Source organism: Dendrobates tinctorius, unplaced genomic scaffold (genome assembly GCF_039654945.1).
Source record: "Dendrobates tinctorius isolate UK_male_01 unplaced genomic scaffold, ASM3965494v1 ptg000032l, whole genome shotgun sequence".
In the NCBI taxonomy this organism is placed as follows: Eukaryota; Metazoa; Chordata; class Amphibia; order Anura; family Dendrobatidae; genus Dendrobates; species Dendrobates tinctorius.
In genome coordinates, this window is record NW_027361700.1 from 44249100 (window position 1) to 44262749 (window position 13650).

Sequence of the window (13650 nt, forward strand, 5' to 3'; positions counted from 1 at the left end):
TAACCCTAATTCTAGCCCTAACCCTATTTCTAACCCTAATTCTAACCCTAAGCCTAGCCCTAACCTTAATGGAAAAATAAAAATATTTTCTTTATTTTATAATTTGTGCCTACCTATGGGTGTGATAAATGGGGGGTTTATTTACTTTTTTTTATTTTGATCACTGTGAGAGTTTATCTCAGTGATCAAAATAAATAAATGAATCTGCAGGTTGCAGATTCGAGCGTTTGCACTGCGCACGTACCCGCCATTTTCCAAGATGGCGGCGCCCATGATCCGAGACGGCGGGACATCGGGACGGCCAGAGGGACGTTGTAGGCACCGTGGTGGATGAGGGGGGGAGCGGAAGGCTGGGGGGAGCGGAGGGAAGGGGGAGCAGATTATGACGGCGGCTGCCGATCGGCGCCGTCAGTCGTGGGGGGGGTCTGATCGGTGTCTCCAGCCATGGCCGATGCTATTGCAGCATCGGCCATGGCTGGATTGTAATATTTCACAAAATTTCATTGGTGAAATATTACAATCGCTCTGATTGGCTGTTTCACTTTTAACAGCCAATCAGAGCGATCGTAGGCACGTGGGGGCTAAGCCACGCCCCCTGGGGTTAACTATGATGTGTCATCTGTGTGCGGGTCGGGTGACCTTTCAGTGACACCGGTCACCCGACCCGCAGGGGGGCAATCAATTCATGACGCCACATAGGCGTCATGGGTCGTATTGGCACGACTTTTCATGACGCCTATGTGGCGTCAAATGTGGTGAAGGGGTTAAAAAAACTAACCATTACTGACTACCACATTTTTTGTTCTTGATTTCTTTTAGTATTTCTTAAAGCCAGAAAGTTGCCATTTGAAAAGACTTTAGTTTTGTGCCATGTCTGTGATCTGCTTTTTTTCTACTAAGGCTGGAGTCACACTAACCTGCGCAAAATACGGTCCGTAGTTTACTTGCGTAATACGGATGAATGACCACTAAATAGTGCTCCGTAGGTCATCCGTAAGCAGGGTGAGGTTGCGTATTTTGCGCATGTGTGCATCCGTATGTAATCCGTGTGGCATCCGTATGCAATCCGTATGGCGAGATTTTCTCGCAGCCTTGCAAAATGGACATTTAACGGTTTTCAGGCCTGCAAACAATTTAAATCATTAGCATGCACCCTATTTAGACACTCAGAAACAGGTGGATGCCTACATTCTGTACATTTGTCACCTTGCTTTCACGAGGTGTGTTGGTGTTCTTTGTGCAGCATGGCAGAGGGTCTGCGATTCAATACAACTGAGCAGGTTCTCTTTACCTGGCTTTTGTCACGGCGCTTTGGGCAACCATATCCTGTGATAGTGGATCCGCGGAGGAGGAGACGCATGTGGGTCCATCCACTTTTGAGGCAACGACTCACAAGAGGGCATTTTAACCGTCTCTATTCTTCTCTGCGGCAGCATCCGGAGAAATTTTACCAGTACTGTCGCATGAGCATTACCACATTTGATCGACTCTTGGAGACAGTGCGCCCTGGGATAACCTTTCAGGATACAAGGATGCGCAAAGCCATATCTGCAGAGTAGCGACTTCTACTCACAATACGGTATGTACTACACAACCACATTCTCTCTATTCCTAATGTGTGTGCTAAATTATGTTTTTTGCCCTTCTTGGACAAAGTTGAATGCCATCATCTTACTCCAAATATGAAGCACCTGACACACCAGAATGTTACATCTAATATGTCCAGCATATCACTTAGTCATTGTGCCACCAAATATGTGTGTGTTCTTCTCTATCATTTCCTAACAAGTTTGGTCGGCATGTAAATGATTTTTTTTTACTTTAGCCATTCTAAACTTTACTATTTCTGTTGTTCTACAGCTTCCTGTCTACTGGCCTGTCTTATGCCGCCCTCCACCATGAGTTTCTCATAGGAAAATCCACCATTTCAGGCATAGTGAGGTCTACATGTGCACAAATCTGGACAAGACTCCATCAAGTGGTCATGCCCGAGCCCAGGATGGAAGACTGGTTAAGGATATCAAGGGAGTTTGAGGAGGACTGCCAGTTTCCAAATTGTATTGGGGCCCTGGATGGCAAACCTATCAGGGTGCGTAAGCCGTCGAACTCAGGCTCCCAATTCTTCAATTATAAACAATACTTTTCTGTTGTATTGTTGGCTCTGGTAGACCCTCAATACAAGTTTATAATTGTTGACATTGGGGCCTATGGAAGGACAGGAGACTCTAGAGTCTTCAATACTTCCATAATGGCTCGGCGGCTACGCACCAACCAGTTGGATCTACCCCCACCACGCCAGCTACCAGGCTCCCCCGAACAATCAGTCCCTTATGTCCTTGTGGCAGATGAGGCCTTTCAGTTATCGCGCAATGTAATGAGGCCATATCCCCGGCGCAACCTTGACCACAGGCGCAGAATTTTTAACTTGCGCCTATCACGCGCTAGGCGACTGGTGGAGTGTTCCTTTGGGATTCTTTTTGCCAAATGTACTCCAGTCTGCCATTCAGTTGAGTGAGCAAAATGTGAATGAAGTTGTGAAAGCCTGTGTTGTTCTGCATAACTTCACCAGGATACATGATTGCTCCTCCTCTGATGGTGTTGTGCGTTGCGTGATATTTTCACTAATTACTTTATCTCACCTGAGGGGGCAACTTCTTGGCAAGAGCATGCTGTGTCTATGTTATAATTTGTTGCTTTAAGTGTGTCAAAATATATATTACTCAAGCCTTTATGATTCTATGAGTGTTTCAGTGCATTGGTTGGTGTCTGTTAGTATGTTGTGAGGGATTGTGAAAAATCACACAGAGACGTTAAGTAGAGTAGACAAATATTTAGTTTTGTCCTTTTTTTATTTTTTTCGCATAAAGGCAAACATAATTTTGCCATAACACAAATTTGGCAATGGCCAAACTGACCCTTTGTGCCTTCTTTAACTTGTTGTAAAATGAATATAACAGAACAAAACAGCCACAAACATTAGGCCAAAAAAACATTGCTGCATCACTAGATTAACCTAGATTTGCCAACAAAAGGTGAGCTCCATCACCAAAATAAAGGCAACGAGATAACACTCACATTTCCACATAATGTTAGCCAAACATAGAAAGATTCCACCATGACAGGCAAGGCTACCTCACAGCTTTCACACAGATATTACCTGTCTGTACATCAGACAATATTTAAGCATGCTATACCGGAAAGGATGAAAATACAAAACTCACTTGTTAATACATAGAGAAAGCGGGTTATTCTGAATGCTTGTCGCCTAGAAATTTTGTCCTAGACATTGCTAACAAAAAAGGTGACTACTTAACTAAGGCGAGCACGCCTTTCCTATGCGTTTGCAAGTGAGTAGTGTATTTTCATCCTTTCAGTTTAAAGTATGCGCATTTAAAGATTCTCTTTTCTACACACATGTAATATCTGTCTGAAAGGCGTGAGGTAGCGTTGCCTGTCATGATGGATTGTTTCATATGTTTGGAAAACATTATTTAAAAATGTGAATGTTACATTATGTTCTAAATGTTGGTGAAGGAGAACACCTGTTTTTACATTTAGATTAGGAGCACCAGTTACATCTGACTGGACATCTCCAACCATCAGAATCATAAATCCTCATATGTTGGGGAAGGGGAACGTGGATCAACAGCCTGTGGGTGCTGCTGAACATTGTGGCCAACATCGCCCTGTGTGGGGCCATACTGGTGCCCATGATGCTGGAATTGTCCAGCCTCCTGGGACTGTTGGGGATACTGGCCAGAGTACTGATGATGGTGAGGGGCTTCTTGTTGGCTCTGGTAGGCCCGTGGCTCATACCCACCAAGATAGCCAGATCGTCCCCAACCAGGTTGGGACCAGCCTCCAACACTGGGTGAGTACAAGTGGCCATATTGGTGGGGTTGGCTTGAGGAAGACATTTGGTGCTGCGGTATAGACGGTTGGGTAGGGGGAGGAAGGGGTTGAGGTGTTGGCCCACGTATTAGGGGCTGTTCAGACCCTGCTTGAGCAAGCATCTGTGTAGATGGTCTCATGCGCATTAAATTTCGTGGTGAGAGCTGCCACCTCTCCAGAAATTCAAAAACCTCATATGGGGTATTGGGGGGGGGGGGTGCTTGCATCAAGCAGGATCTGAATACATCCCCTAATACGGAGCCTGACCTCACGGGTAAGGGCACGGAGATAAAGGGTGAGGCTACGTGCATAGGCCTCCTCACCATCATCTGTTGTTACTCTGGACAAATAATTTAGGACCCCTGTGTCCACATTGGTTTTACTCTCTTGAAGAGTGACCTGGCGCCTTCTTCTTGTTCGCCGTGATACTACAGCAGCCTGTGGGGAGGACCTGATCTGGGCAGTTGGGCTGCTGCTCAAGTTGCCCGGCTCTTCCAGGATGGGTGAGGTGGCAGCAGCAGACCGTCCTGGTGGTGTGGTGTGTAGGGCAGCCATTGTGTGGTCTTGTGATGCCTCATCTTCAGCCATCTTGTAGGGGGAGAAGATGGGCCAGCCACCTCATCCCCTACAGGATCTATAATGGGCTCTGCCTCTGAGGCCGTTCCTCGATCCGTAAGGTTGGATTGAGTTCTGTTATGAAATAGAACAGAGGCAAAAATACATCAATATTTTTGTCCCTGTTAAGTATTTGTGTAATGTATTTGTGTAATGTGGTGTGAGCTATGTACTTACGGTCTCAGATCCAGAATTGGGGCGAGGAAGTTCAGCCGGTCATAGTAGATATATTTTCTCTTGACATGCCCAGCATCCCCACTCCTGGACCGCTGCTGGCGTTCCCGGCGGAACTGGTCCCTGATGCTTCGCCAGCGTTTCATCACATCTTCCACTGCAATGTGACAGGAAAGATTGTCAAAATCACATATTTGAGAGGTAACATTTTCTAACAGCAGTCTAGGCATGGGGCCTTCTGGGGTGTGCTTTCTACCCATGGTGGCATATGTAATTGGGCCGATACACAGGGTCTCATTAGCTACACTTAAACTAATTTTATTGGCTAGGAGGCTGAGGAGCTTGTGGCCTAACCCCTAATTATGGCTGTGTGAAGCCACGTGTCACATCCAAATGTAACGGCCTCATGAGGCTAATAAAATTACATGCCCAGGAAGGGGGTTGCTGATTGTAGAATCATTTTGAAGCGTGCGCTAAGGTTAATGATGTTTTTATGGTTGCACTTACGAATTTTATGCTGCTCATCACGTGGTCTGTCCCCAAAGTCATGGTACATCTGGCGACAGATGCGCCTCCATGACGCCTCCTTTCTTGTCCGGTTCGCATAATTTGCATCGCGTGGGTCCCATATTTCGGGACGCTCCTGCACCAGCACAATGAGCATCTCAATGTTAATATATGTGGACGCCATGCTGCTGCTGTACTCCGTGGAGGCGTACTTCCTGGATGTCTGGAGCGGTTTTTGAGCTCATTTGCATGTCTAGGCTTCCTGATGATGGATTGGCCCATTTCCTGTCACCAGCCAAAAGACCTGCGTATTGCTCGCAGGTCACACGTGTGTTCCGTGTGTAATCCGTATTTTTTGCGCACCCATTGACTTGCATTAGCGTACTACGGGCGTAGTACGCTGACAATCGCAGCATGCTGCGATTGGCACGGAGCGTAGGATACGGTAGAGAAAATTACGCCTGGTGCGAGTGACCCCATTGAAAATCATTTGTCCGTGTGTAATGCGTGTTTTTTGCGCCTCTCACGCGCCCTTATTCCTCGCCAGTGTGACTCCGGCCTAAGTTGAACATCCTCCAAGGCCGGTGATTGCATAATTTTTGCCAGGGGTTGTAGTAAGGCTATTGTCACACAGCCATCAATTCTCTCATGCGAGAGGATCGCAGCATAGGTGCAGAGAAGACGGAGAACTTGATTTCCCCATCTTCTCCATTGTCTCTGTGCTCGTACATCAGACGCACCATAAACTTGTATGGGTGCGTGTGGTCCAATCATCGGATGCACTTGCAGCATGCAAATTGGCCTGTGAAAAAAATTGCAGATTTGCACTGCAGCTTAGTTTAACTTTGAACCGAGTGCTATCCGATAAACCGTTACACAGAGCCGTGTTAAAGGGAACCTGTCACCCCCACAGTGCGTTTTTCAGTTAAAGAGCCACCTTCAGCAGCACTAAGGCTCCACTCTGTGAAGGTGGCTCTTCTGTTTCTGACCCCTAGTAACACTGAAATATTGACTTTTATAACTAGCTACTCATACCTGTAATGTGTCCATAGGTATGGTGTTAGGAGTCAGATTTCTGCCTCTCCTTTGCTGAAATCTAGATCCTCACATTCTGCAGTCTCCTGCTCCTCATCTGCTGTAGAGGAGACTGCAGAGGAGATTGCCTTGCGGCAACTCTCTCCAGAGGCGAAGTCCTCTAGTCCTGCGTCTGAGCATGCTCATGGGACGAACTCCCATTGGAGTTCGGGAGTCAGGTGTTCAGGTCCTGTGTCGGATCCCATTTCCTCCTCTTGGAGACCTGGAGATTTCCGGAAGGTCCCGTTCGCTATAAAAAGCGCGCATGGCTGTTCCGCCATGCGCTAGTATAGCCATGCTGCTGCTGTATGTTTGTTGATGGATGCATGGACTGGTGAATGACTCATTGGAAACCCCTACCCTCTGATACTACGTTTGTGAGAGTGCCTGAGTTATTGCCAGTATTAGCGCCAGCGCGCTATTGCTCCATTGCCTCAGCAGCCTAGCGTCAGCATTGCGCCTGCTAGTTAGCAGTGTCTTCACAGCGGCTCTGTCTTTGCCGCGCTGCAGTTGCAGCTCTTCGTGCGTCCGCGGTTTCGACGCTCTACACCCGATCTTGTCGGTAGGTCTAGACAGAGTAAGTACCGCCATCTAGTGCTACTCCTGTGACCAGATACTGCGGGTGCAGCGCTGTAGTTCTGTGTCCTAAACAGACTCAGCATTTTTGTGTTTTGTTTCTGTGACTCTGAGTTCAACAGAGTCTGAGCAGTGCACATTGGGTGCCATTAACCCCTGTGCACATTACCGCCAGATTGCTCTGCCGTCACCTAGCAGCAGTTATTACATCTTCTGCACGGTGGATCCCGAGTGGCGAAGGTACTTTATTTATATTTTTATTTAGTGCCTTCCGCCACTCCTAACATTTGGTGTATCCCCCTGTATCAGCCGCCTACCATCTGTCCATCATGAAACATAAGAAAAACCAGAGAGTTTTTTGAATCCTATTAACTACAATGTAGAAAAAAACAGATAAATTTTAATCCAAGACAACTTTAAGAGAAATGTATAAATTGTCTTTATTAAGAATTGACATTCATGTGAAAACAAATACAAAATCAGTGCTTACAAAAATTAACGTACACAAGAACAGGCGGGCAGCGTATAACCTTGAAGCACCGGAGGGTGTCACACATGAGACCAGAGGTATGCATCAAATCATTAAATAATAAAGTGCATAGTGCAGTCACTAGTAGCCAATTTGTATTATAACCTCATGCAGAAATTAGGTCTCATACACAAGTATGAAAAAGGCAGGGGATAAATAAAGGGCTAAATGCCCATGTTATATAGGATGTATAACATCAAACAGGTAGCATAGTTTGGCAAATCTAAGTAACGATAGTAAATCCCATAAACAATGATAATAATGTAAATCATAAGCCAAAAACCCCTATGCACAGATGGAGCCCAATCTGGAACCTTACCCATGTCAAGACCACTCCAGCGCACGAAAGTCCCAACGCGCGTTTCACTGTTGCTTCCTGGAGGAAGTGTGTCTGGAGTGTGTGTGTTGCTGGAGTGTGTCAGCAGTTCCTGCAAGATGAAGGCATTGAAGCTATGGACTGGCCTGCCCATTCCCCAGGCCTGAATCCGATTGAGCACATCTGGGACAGCATGTCTCGCTCCATCCACCAACATCACATTGCACCACAGACTGTCCAGGAGTTGGCGGATGCTTTAGTCCAGGTCTGGGAGAAGATCCCTCAGGAGAACATCCGCAACCTCATCAGGAGCATGTCCAGGCATTGTAGGGAGATCATACAGGCATAGGAGGCCACACACAATACTGAGCATCATTTTGACTTGTTTCCACTTTAATTTTGTCTTGTTTTGATTTTCATTTTGACTTGTTTCCACTTTCATTTTGGGAGTCTCTCCAAATCCAGGCCTCCATTGGTTCAAAAATTTGATTTCCATGGATGAATTTTGTGTGATTATGTTGACAGCACATTCAACTTTGTACAGAACAACGTATTCAATGAGAATATTTCATTCATTTAGATCTAGGATGTGTTATTTGAGTTTTCCCTTTATTTTTTGAGCAGTGTATATTACTTAGAGAGAGAAGAAAAGCCGATAAAACATCTGTAGGGTTTTGTAAAATCACTGCAGGAGCCGACAGGATAGAGGAGATGGTTTACATACAGTAAACACAAATGGAATAGGTAGATGTATAGATGTCAGTGACAAATACAATTAGTACAGTGTGTGTGTGCAAATTACTGGACATGTATTTAATTAATAAAAGATTATTTTTCCCAAAAAAATTACGTGGGCTCCCGTGCAATTTTCGCAATCAGCAGAGGGTAAGCAGACGGGTGGGGGCCAATGTTTATAGCCTGGGAATGGGGTAATACCCATGGAGCTTCCCAGGCTATTAATATCAGCTCACAACTGTATACTTAGCCTTTACTTGCTATTAAAATGGAGGATCCCAAAATAAAATTGAGGTGGGGTCCTCCTATAATTAATAGCCAGCAAAGGCTATGCAGACAGCTGCGGGCTGATACTAATAGCCTTGGAAGGGGCCAAGGATACTACGGCTAAAAACGTCAGCTCTCAGCCTCCCTAGAAAAGGCGCATCTCTAAGATGTGCCAATTCTGGCACTTAGCCTTGCTCTTCCCACTTGCCCTGTAGCGGTGGCAAGTGGGGTAATAGTTGTGGGGGTTGATATCACCTTTGTGACATCAAGCCCCGAGGTTAGCAATGGAAAGCCATCAATAAGACGCCCCTATTACTAACCCCATAGTCAAATTGTAAAGAAAACACAGACCCCCAGTAAAAAATCCTTTAATTGAAATAAAGACACAGAAGACTCCTTTAATATTCTTAATTAAACCATACTTATGACCTTACCTAATTCCTGCAAAGATATATATATATATATACACACACACACACACACAAATTTTCCATGTTATAAGGGTCATTTGGGTGAACTGTTATTTTCCACTCAAGAGATGTCCTTCCTCATTTATAGGCCTTGTTTCTGAAAGCTTCGAAGATTAACCATGCTTTGTGCTTGCACACGTTAGTTCTGATATTGCAATATCTTTTTTTACAAGGTGGTAACTCTTCTGGGTAAAATGGAGCGCATTAGGAGCTCACCTCTTCATGCCAACATCTCCACTGCGCTGGACCGTTACTTACAGGCAATTAATAATGTTCATACCCAACGCAAGAATGAGATTATTAATGCATCAAATCATCACCAGAAGCATTGGAGACCTCGCCAGAATGACAGCAGAGGTATAAAAAAAAAAAGCAATTTGATATTTACACCCAATAATCACATACCTAAACTGCACAAATATAATAGCTTTCTTCTCTCAAAACAGATGTCTTCATCCTCGCTTTTTCAGTTGGACAAATGGCTATAGCAGCACATAAGGCCCGAACAGTGTTGTGGTGTGCCTTGCAGATGACTTTGCCCAAGTCAGCACCTGCACAAAGTACTGGTGAAGTGGAGCGGATATTGGAGCCTGTTGGAAAGTCGCAAGATCAGAATTGTGTATTTTAATTTAGCAAAAGAAATGTCCCTGATAAAACTCAAGGTTGGATTTTTGCCTAGACTCCTGGTGTTCCTCCTTTCCCTATGGTGCTCTGCTTAAACTCAAATCACATCATATTTTTTCCTCTTATTTCTGATTATACATCTTGTAATTTTGATGTAAATGCTGAACATATGGCAGTAATGTACGCATTTTTACTGCATAAAGTTCTGTGTTTCTCATGCTCTTCCATTTGTAAGAAAACAAAACACGACAGCATATGCTAGTATTACACAGAATGCAGGAAAAATAACGAGATGTTAGAATAGCTTTACCGTGTCCGTCCTCTTTCATTATGTCTTTTGACCTGGCCATACGATGTACAGACCATCAGTTCCCCCCAAATGGCAATGGAAGAAGCCACCAGTAGCAATGGTTCTTGGAAAAAGTCACCAGGAGATGAGAGGGAGCAACAGGAGTCTTGGCAGAACTGGTAGTCTGTTCCTGCTTTTGCGTTATGTTAGTTTATCAAGATAGACCAAAACCACTTGTTAGTTTACTTCTTGTTTTAGTAAAAGGGGAGAGAGGCAGTAGAATTAAGTACATTAAAATATAACTACTGTGAAATACTAATGTAAATGAGGTTACCCCCAATTTGTAAGAGTATTTACAATTCCGCTATATTAAGAAATCTAGGTAGTTAAGCTCTACGATTACTCATCTTTTAGTTTTATCTGCTGTGAAATTTGGCCAATCCAGTTGTTTTTGGTAAAAGTACAACTGTACAATCAATGAAGGCCCTAATATTTTATTGTTTTTTAACATGCACAAAATCTTCCATTTGACTCCTTACCTGGCAGATCCGCTCAGCTTCAGGCAAGTTATCACTGCAGATATTACTGCCTTTACATAGCCAAAATACATGGGCCTCACATATTTCAATTACTGCAAATTACCTAAAGGAATTACCTGCAGCAACCAGTCAGATAATTATTTTTTCCCTAACTTGTACTAGACGATGGAATGTGTATGGTTGCAGTGGTGAACTCACACACGCCTGCATTAATTGTTGACATGAAAACCTTCATGTTTCTCAGATGCTCCGTGACCGGAAGTTTAGTTGCCCGTTTACATGGAAACAGGCACAAACATTGTAATCCATTATTCAGATGCAGATGTATTTAAAAGGATCAGAGTATTTATTTCTTCACATTCTTGAAACTTGATAAATTAGAAATCTTCCAATCCCATTTTAGATGATTGATTATACAGAACAAGAACAATGATTTAGCAAACCATGCTTCTATATAGTATGCAATGAATAGTCTATTATTGCAGTCCATGCAGAACTGCATTTTATCAGTTTTTAATTACAAAGCAATCAGTTCTACCATATAATCTTTACTGGGTAAGCAGAAACGATGATTCTTCCCTTGGTGTGGCATAATAAGTGTCTCTATTAAACAGGCACTTCTGATACTTATGTTGACTTAATGCAATGGTCTCATTGTTCTCAAGACCAAGTTCACAATTAGCAGTGCCTTATTACACTTCATTACTACCGCTCTACTGACCCATGTGTTGGCACAATGGTTGCTGCACTACATGTTCTGAAAAATGTGGTCCCATTTACTTATTAATAACATCTTTCTACGGAGACATTTTTGGGGCCAGAAGCACTAAGGCTACCAACTGTGAACTAGTCTTTAGCTGAAACTGAGCAACATCAGGACAAAGCTATAGTTGATGAAGTAAAAATGTAGGTTTCACTCCTACATCATGACCAAGATCATCGACAAGCTGCCATTGCCCCATGTTTCCTGCACCCTTCTGATTATCAGTGAATATTTAGGACGTCTGAAAACAGCTAGCTCCTTTAAAGATTTTATTTAAGTATTTAGAAAATTTCAATGATTTTTCTGGAGTGTAATACAGTTGTTAGACTTGTTGTGGCTTTAGGAAATTTTGTTAGGAGGGCTTCTGTCTACTGTTGTACACATTTATTTTGTGTGAATACACAATATTTGGTGTGAACAAGATGTTCAAACTATACAGTTACATTCACACATCCAATTTTTCATTGGATAGCATTCAGACCCGTTGAGTAAAATGGATGTACTCACACATCCATTAAAATCACAGGTCCGAGAGGGAGATCAGTATGATTCCGAGCATGTCCGACTTTTATGATCAAACTTGTACATTAACGTGTATGGAATACGCAAGATGCAGATTCAAGGATATATTGCTTAGTATAAATTTGGCATTTTAGGGCCTTTTTATTTGCTTGGAAGCCAGCACACACCTGCAGTGGAAAAAAAAACAAGTACTAGGATGACATAAGAAAAAAATTAATCCTTGTCTCTCAGGTGGTAGCATCACTCTGATGAGTGAATGTAGCCTAATGCAAATTGATTTGGTATCTTGTTTTCTGAACGGGGTATAGCATTGATAAAAAAAAAAAAAAAAAATCAGTTCTTCTAATGGTGCTTTCACACTGCGTTCAGGCACTCGTTCGTGAACCCATTGGGGCTTACCTCTGAACTCCCAGACGTAACCATGCATCATTTTTAGGCGTATACGCTTATTGGACACTCAGACACTCAGAAGTAGTACTGTGCCTGAGTGTCTGCCCCCAGTAGACGTCTACGCCCGAAAATAATGCACGGCTGAGCCCACATTCCCTCTGCCAACTCCATTGTAGTCTATGGCCAGTCAGTGCATAGGCCCAAATCCCATTTGTTGTGAGGTTCGGACGCAAGCCCCGATGTGACCAAGGACCGAGTGATTGCGCTCAATGTGAAAGAGCCTTTAGGGAAGTCAGATGGCCATATAACTCAGACAAGGATCATATTCCTCTGACTGGAAGCTGACCAGCGAGCAGTACAGTCTTCATAGATATACATGCTCGGGTCGGGAGAGCCGACGGCCTGTCCTAGCTTTGCACTGCGATCAAGTTATATGGCCGGTCTGACTCTTCTCCCACCCAGAATTTAGGATGTGTCAGTAGATTATAAATGAAGTCCTGTATCTCTAACTTGATTTGATCGTTTTTTTAAATATGAGTTTGTAATGAATTTGTTACACTAAAGATATAATTTAATATAATTTGGTTTTGATGGATCAATGCACAAACAAGTTATGTTGTAGAGAAGTACATCAAGGGTTATTGTGTGTACGGTTTAAGGTATGTTTAATCTGCTAAAAAGAAATAAAAAAAAATGCAACTGTTAATGGCAATGTAGCAGGTCCTCTTTACTTTTAAAGAATGGTAGAAAGAAAGGGCTGCCATGCAAAAACCACAGATTACTGGATGACATAAAATCATCTAAAGGCCCTTTTACACAAGCTACTAATCTGCAAACTCATTTATGTATGTTTGACGGACTACAACTCAACAAACACACATTCACCAGAAGACTCGCTACACTCATCAGGAGGGCGTTACACTAGAAGAGGGAACGGGAAGAAAAATGTTAGACACGAACATGAAGCCAGAAAATATACTGATGAAGGATATGAGGTGCGGCAAAGAAGACCCAAGAAAACATACTTGGAAGGGAGGTAAGAACATTTCTAAAACAATCCACAGGAAGATGACTGGAACAAAACAAAATCCTCTAAACTGCATGCTCGCAAACACCAGAAGCCTGACAAATAAGATGGAAGAACTAGAAGCAGAAATATCTCCAGGTAACCACGACATAGTGGGAATAACTGAGACATGGTTAGATGAAAGCTATGACTGGACAGTTAACTTACAGGGTTACAGTCTGTTTAGAAAGGATCGTAAAAATCGGAGAGGAAGAGGGGTTTGTCTTTATGTAAAATCTTGTCTAAAGTCCACTTTAAGGGAGGATATTAGCGAAGGGAATGAGGATGTCAAGTCCATATAGG

The 13650-nt window shown here is 43.4% G+C and overlaps 1 protein-coding gene across 4 annotated transcripts in view; it reads left to right on the forward strand.

Moving 5' to 3' along the window:
* MEIOC (meiosis specific with coiled-coil domain) overlaps positions 1–12987 on the forward strand; it is a 206715-nt gene extending 193728 nt beyond the window's left edge. For all 4 annotated transcript variants that reach the window (XM_073572851.1, XM_073572850.1, XM_073572852.1 and 1 more), the window contains 2 exons: positions 9328–9511; positions 9601–12987. In XM_073572851.1, the coding sequence (XP_073428952.1) occupies positions 9328–9511; positions 9601–9782 (366 nt within the window). In that variant the 3' untranslated portion in view covers positions 9783–12987. The remainder of the gene's footprint in view (positions 1–9327; positions 9512–9600) is intronic.
* The last annotated feature ends 663 nt before the right edge of the window (positions 12988–13650 follow it).